Source organism: Leptonychotes weddellii, chromosome 14, assembly GCF_054177405.1.
Source record: "Leptonychotes weddellii isolate Sample4059 chromosome 14, ASM5417740v2, whole genome shotgun sequence".
NCBI classification, from domain to species: domain Eukaryota; kingdom Metazoa; phylum Chordata; class Mammalia; order Carnivora; family Phocidae; genus Leptonychotes; species Leptonychotes weddellii.
In genome coordinates this window covers 80303361-80308812 of record NC_138382.1, presented here as the reverse complement: position 1 = coordinate 80308812, position 5452 = coordinate 80303361, and the positions used below count along the sequence as shown (strand labels likewise).

Below are 5452 nucleotides of genomic sequence, written 5' to 3'. Positions count from 1 at the left end.
ACCCCTTTTGCAGCCCCTTCGACTGTGTGCCGCCCTGCTCAGTGCCCTGCTCTGGGGTGCTGTCCAAGGAGCCCCTTCCTCTGTCCTGTCCCCTTCCTCACGCCCACCCCCGCGTGAAAAGACGTTGGACGGACAGGTTGGGTCGGGTGAAGGCTGTCGCCAGCGGGACGTGCTGAGGGCAGAAGCGAAGTTGCCCCGTGCTCCTGGGAGCCGACGCTGCCCGCTGACCCCTCGGCTGCTGCAGGGGCAGCGAGTGCTTGCCCAGCTCGGCCCTATGTCAAGAGAAACCAACCCGTTCTTCCCGCGGCCCTCCGTCCCCATGGCCTGCCAGGTGACCCCACACTCCCAGAGCCAGCTGGCCACCCTCTGGAGATGCTGCTACACAGCTGGCTGGGGGTCACTGCCAGGCCAACGCCCCATGCCCCACCCTGCACTGTTGGGTGCCCTGGGCCAGGGGAGGCTGTGGAGCCCACCCAGCCAGGGGACCCACCCAGGCTGTGGACTTTCCCACGATTTGTTGATTGCAACACAGGCTGCTTGGAGAAGGCTCCAGGCAGCATGTTTCCGGGAGTGCTGGGGGTGTCCTCTCGATTCCCCTCCCTTGGTGTCAGTCACACGGAGAGCCTAGGGTGGGGGCTCACAACCAAGCTGTATTCCTTCTGACCCCACCTGTCTCTCTCTGCTGACTCTGACCCTCCCCTGCCTTTCTCCTGGTGGCCTCCCACCTCTTCTGCCCCTAAGCTTCCTTGGGGTGAAAGTGTGGTCAGTAGGGGTAGCGGGGTCTCAGGCCTGAGGGAGCGTATCAGTCAACATGACCCCACCTGTGACAGTAACAAGACAGTGGGCCCCAGAGGACGGGGCCTGAAGGGGCTCCCGGGCCATCCACCCACAGACAGCACCCCCAGGGCCCCCAGCTGGCCCCACCTCTTGAAGACCAGCTCCCCGTACAAGTCTGGGCAAGCTCACCTCCCAGGCCTTCAGCTTGAACCGCAGGCCCAGCTGCGTGTAGTCAATGGTGGCGTTATCCCTTAGCTGTGCCAGGGCCAGCCGGAAGTCGGACAGGGCCTCCTGGAACCTGTGGGCAGTTGGGGGTTGGGGGGGTGTTCTCAGTGGCTGTAGGGAAAGGGGCCAAGCCCTGCCCCAGCCTTCCCCCGCCCCCATCTCCAGGGACACCTGCTAGGGAGCAGTGGTGGCCACCCAGGTCCTAGCACATGGTAGGCACTCAAGTCCCAATGGGTCAAGGGATCGACATACAGACGTGGCTGTGGGAGGTAGAGGGGGCACCATGCCTGGGGTGTGAGGTGATGTCAGCTCTCATACAGCTCTGACTTCTGGAAATCTCACTCCCCTGCCTGGGGCCCCTGTCTGCACCCCAGGCCCTCTTCCAGCCCTGGCTGTGTAGAGTGCCCTGAGCATTTCCCTCCTGCTTCTCAGGACCCCCATTCCCTGCGGGCCTCCCTCTGCAGAGACCTGCCGGAAGCTCCTGAGCCTCCACTGGAATCCCTATCTCCCCCAGGCAGTCTCCTGGACCCATGTGAGGAGGAGGTTGCCCCCAGAGTCTGCCTGCTTGGCATGGGGCCATCTGCGGGGCTTGTCCTGGGGGCTAGGTGAGATAGGGGGAAGATGAGCTTGTCCTGCAGAATGTTTCCTTCTCTGGGAAGGACCACAGTGCAAAGAGCCCAGGTGAGCATTGAGGACCCCAACCACTTCTGTGTCCCGGGACATACCATTACTGCAGCCCTACTCTCGGTTTCCACATCTGCAGAATGGGTATAATCACACCATCCCTGCTACAGCAAAAATGTGCTGAGGAACAAAGGAGGGGATGCCCATGAAAGCACTCTGTGAACCTCGGCATAGAGAGAAGTCTCCCCATGTAGCTCTGCCCTGTGTCCCGCTCCAGCATGAGCACAGGCTTCCCTGGGGCTGTAGAGGAGGGGGTTGGCAAGAGGAGGTGACCCATGGGGAGAGAGGGGGAGGGGGGAGCATAAGAATGGACTTTTCAGAGAAAAGGAGCCATCAGAGGAGAAACAAGGCATCCCTGTGCTCACCTCTCCAGCTGGAAGTTGGCCACTCCTCGCTGGAAGAAGCCAACAGCCATGCAGGTGTCCTTGGTCACTGCTTGGTCAAATGCCTGGGGACAGAAATGCCCACGGATCGCCAAGGTCTGCAATTCTATCACCCCTGTGTCACACAGTCCAGGCAGATGACCAGTGGCAGGGGGCCAAGGAATTCCATTGGACCCCAGGACAGCCACCTGCAGATAGAAGTTTCCTGCACCAGTCGGGGCCTCCAGAGCTCATGTCTGTGTACCTGTATCACCATTCAGTTTTCCTTGGTGCCACAACCAGAATCAGCCTGAGCTCCCGAAATGCAAAGAGCACAGCGAGGTGTTGTCATAAACCAATTGTCTGCCATGAGGACAAGGGGAAACAACAGAAGGGAACACTCCAGCACATTAATAATAGTTACCTCTGGGGCATGGAATTATACAAGATTTTTGTCTTTTTAAAATCCTATTTCTGATAGTTCATACAAAATGACACTTCTTATCTATTAGAATCAGAAAGACGGGCGCCTGGGTGGCTCAGTTGGTTAAGCATCTGCCTTCGGCTCAGGTCATGATCCCGGCGTCCTGGGATCGAGTCCCACATCAGGCTCCCTGCTCAGTGGGGAGTCTGCTTCTCCCTCTTCCTCTGTCTCATCACCCCTGCTCGTGCTCTCTCTCTCAAATAAATAAATAAAATCTTTAAAAAAGTATTAGAAAGAACAAGAACACAAAAGTCTTAGTATGTAATGTAAAGTACAGCTCTTCCCTAAACTTCACTCAAACAAGGTTGACTATTCCTAACCAGAACAGTAGTCATCAGTTAAACACGGGTAATAGGAGGGGCATCATGGTCTTACAAATCTGGCCAAAAGGGGGGCTTACTGCAGAACTGGGATTGACCTAAGGTTGAAGGTACACACAGAGACATTGATGGGGGGGAGCACTCAGTGCCAGAGAAATCCATTTGTTTGCTACCCTGCCACACAGAGCAGCCAAGTCAGTCACATAGGGTTCCTATCAACAGACTGCTTTCCTACCTACACCCCTCCTCACCCTGCCCTGCTCCTCAGAGACAGTTTTAATAATTATAGCCATTCCATCTGCTTTAAAAAATCTCCATATTTCCAACTAATGTGCCCATCTATTATTACTTAATTTTATTGACTTTGGACAGTCCTCCCTCTTCTCTTGGGGTAAAGAATTTAATACCATATTCTCCTGCTCACCACCTCTGTCCCTTCTCTAGTTAACTCACAGTTTATGAATAAGTGATAAATGGATTGGCCTTATATCTACTATTGATTGAGCTACCTAGTGTCTGGTGATTATATTCCCTTTCTTGGATAACACTTTAAAACTGAAATTGTTACTAAGAATTGTAGATTCATATGCAGATGCAAGAAATGACAGAGGAGATCCCTCGTACCCTTTGCCCAGTCTCCCCCCCAACTCCCGTGGTGAAGTTTTACAAGATATCGACATTGATGCTCTCCTACATCTAATTCTCTTTTCATTTGTGTCATTTTCCAGGTAGCTGCCACTGATTGTCTCAAAAACTGCAGGATCCTGGTTCTTTCTGTTGGCGATTTGGGGACCAGAGAATGAGTAGGGTGCTGCTGGATTTTTGTATGCACCTGGGGAACATGCATCACTTTAAAGAACACAAAGTGTTTAAAGGGCAGAGGGTGGTTCTGTGCTGCCCTCTCAGCAGCGGGCAGCCGGTGTGCACTCTTGAGCTCTTGGTTCTGTTTTGGGGAACAGACTGGGGAAAAGATGAGTACTTAGATCTGGGGTCTGGGTACCAACAAGACAGACCTCATCTCCTTCCCATCGCCACAGCTGTCTGATGAAGTCCCCGCTCTAAACTCTACACCTTGGGGGACAGGCAAGCCCCTCGCAAGCAGGATCCAGCGTCCAGCCTATTTCCAGGTATTACCACGATGAGCACCTGAGCCTGCAGGACCCCAGGCCTTCCCTGTGACCACAGAGTCTGGCGCATGGTCATCACCTCGAGGAGACGGCGAGGGAGGCCGCCCCCATCACGCCCTGACTGAGTTCAGCGTGGGGTCCCTCGACCACACGGCTCCCCCCTGCCTTCGGTGTTCACTGAGGCAGAACACTGCGGGGACATCCCCAGATGACCAACCGGAAGAAGGACGGGGACCCCGGGCTCACCCCTGCAGCTGGGTCTTTATCGCACGGTAAGATTCCCCAGGGTCGGAGAACAGCCTTCCCAAGGGGTGGGGTCTCTGCGACCAACCCTGGTGCCTGGCTGTCGGGCCCCGGCTCACCCGCAGCGCGGCCTCCGGGTCCCCGGCCAGCAGGTGCACGCAGCCCACGTTGAAGCACGTCCTGGCGGGCGGCTCGGGGTCGCCCGAGAAGAGGCGGAGGGCGCAGGCCCAGTCCCCGCGCGCCACAGCCTGCACGCCCCGCTGCCAGTCGCGCACCAGGTCTCCTAGAGAGGGCATGGCGGCGTGGACACCCGCCAGACTGCGGCGGGCGTCCGGCTTCCGGGCGGGAGCGCGGCGGGCGAGGCCGGCGGCGGTGGGGGTCCCGTGAGGGATCCGGCGGGACGACTGGGGGCCGAGGGCCGCGGAGCAGGAGCTTCAGGGTCCGGAGGCCGGCGTGGGGATGTGGGGGCCCCCCTAGAGGCCGGCAGGGGGTCCAGACCGAGGGGGCGCTTGGCCCTCGGAGCGCGCGCAGTCCGCGAGCCGCCCACGGCGCCCCTGGCGGCCGAGCGACCCCGCCCCCCCCGAGTGGGCCCCCTCCGTCCACAGGCCACGCCCCCACAGGGACCGCCCCTCTACATCCGACCCCGCCCCTTCCCCGCTTCGGCCGCGCCCCTCCGGACTTCCGCCGGGAGCTCCCGGAGCTCGCGCTTCCCACCTCGCACCGCCCCGGGCCGTGTGGGTCTCGGTGCGCCAGGGAAAGCCGTCCGGGGCCGCCGCTGCCGCGGCCGGGCCAGGGTTCCGGGCGGACCCCGCTGGCTCAGGTGAGCGACCGCTGGGGCGCGGGCCGAGGTGCTGCGGGCTTGGGGTCCCCGGGACGCCAGGAGGTAGGGCGGAGCCGGGCCGGGCTGTGGCCGAGCTGGCGGCCTGGCCGGCCCCGAGGGCCCCCGCCGGCGCCCCGGCCCCGCCAGCCCGGCTCTGCTGGGACGGGCGAGCCGCGGGAGCTCGTCCTGGGGTCCCCACCCAGCGGTGGGGGAACTCTTTGAGGCAGTTTTGCTGCAAAGGGGAGTAAAGAAATAGGGGGGTGTGACCTTGGGGAGGGGGTTAAGATGGAAAGACTCACAGTATGTTGATGGGCTGGCCCTAGCGAGGGGAAATGATGATGGGGTGGGAGAGGGGACAGTCTCAGGGAGGGGGCAGATCTGTGGGTGCAGACACTGGGGAGGGGGGGTCC

General features: G+C 59.6%; 1 protein-coding gene across 3 annotated transcripts in view; it reads right to left on the bottom strand.

Annotated features, from left to right (window-relative positions):
* Positions 1–4772, bottom strand: part of NOXA1 (NADPH oxidase activator 1) — a 10377-nt gene extending 5605 nt beyond the window's left edge. Inside the window, exons 1-4 of one of the 3 annotated variants that reach the window (XM_081804020.1) lie at positions 4342–4772; positions 2052–2257; positions 967–1075; positions 108–272 (exon numbers count right to left, since the gene is read on the bottom strand). In XM_081804020.1, coding sequence (XP_081660146.1) covers positions 108–272; positions 967–1075; positions 2052–2257; positions 4342–4518 — 657 coding nt within the window. In that variant the 5' untranslated portion in view covers positions 4519–4772. The remainder of the gene's footprint in view (positions 1–107; positions 273–966; positions 1076–2051; positions 2258–4341) is intronic. The other 2 variants (XM_031032426.2, XM_081804022.1) reach the window with 2 other exon arrangements.
* Between the last annotated feature and the right edge of the window lie 680 nt (positions 4773–5452).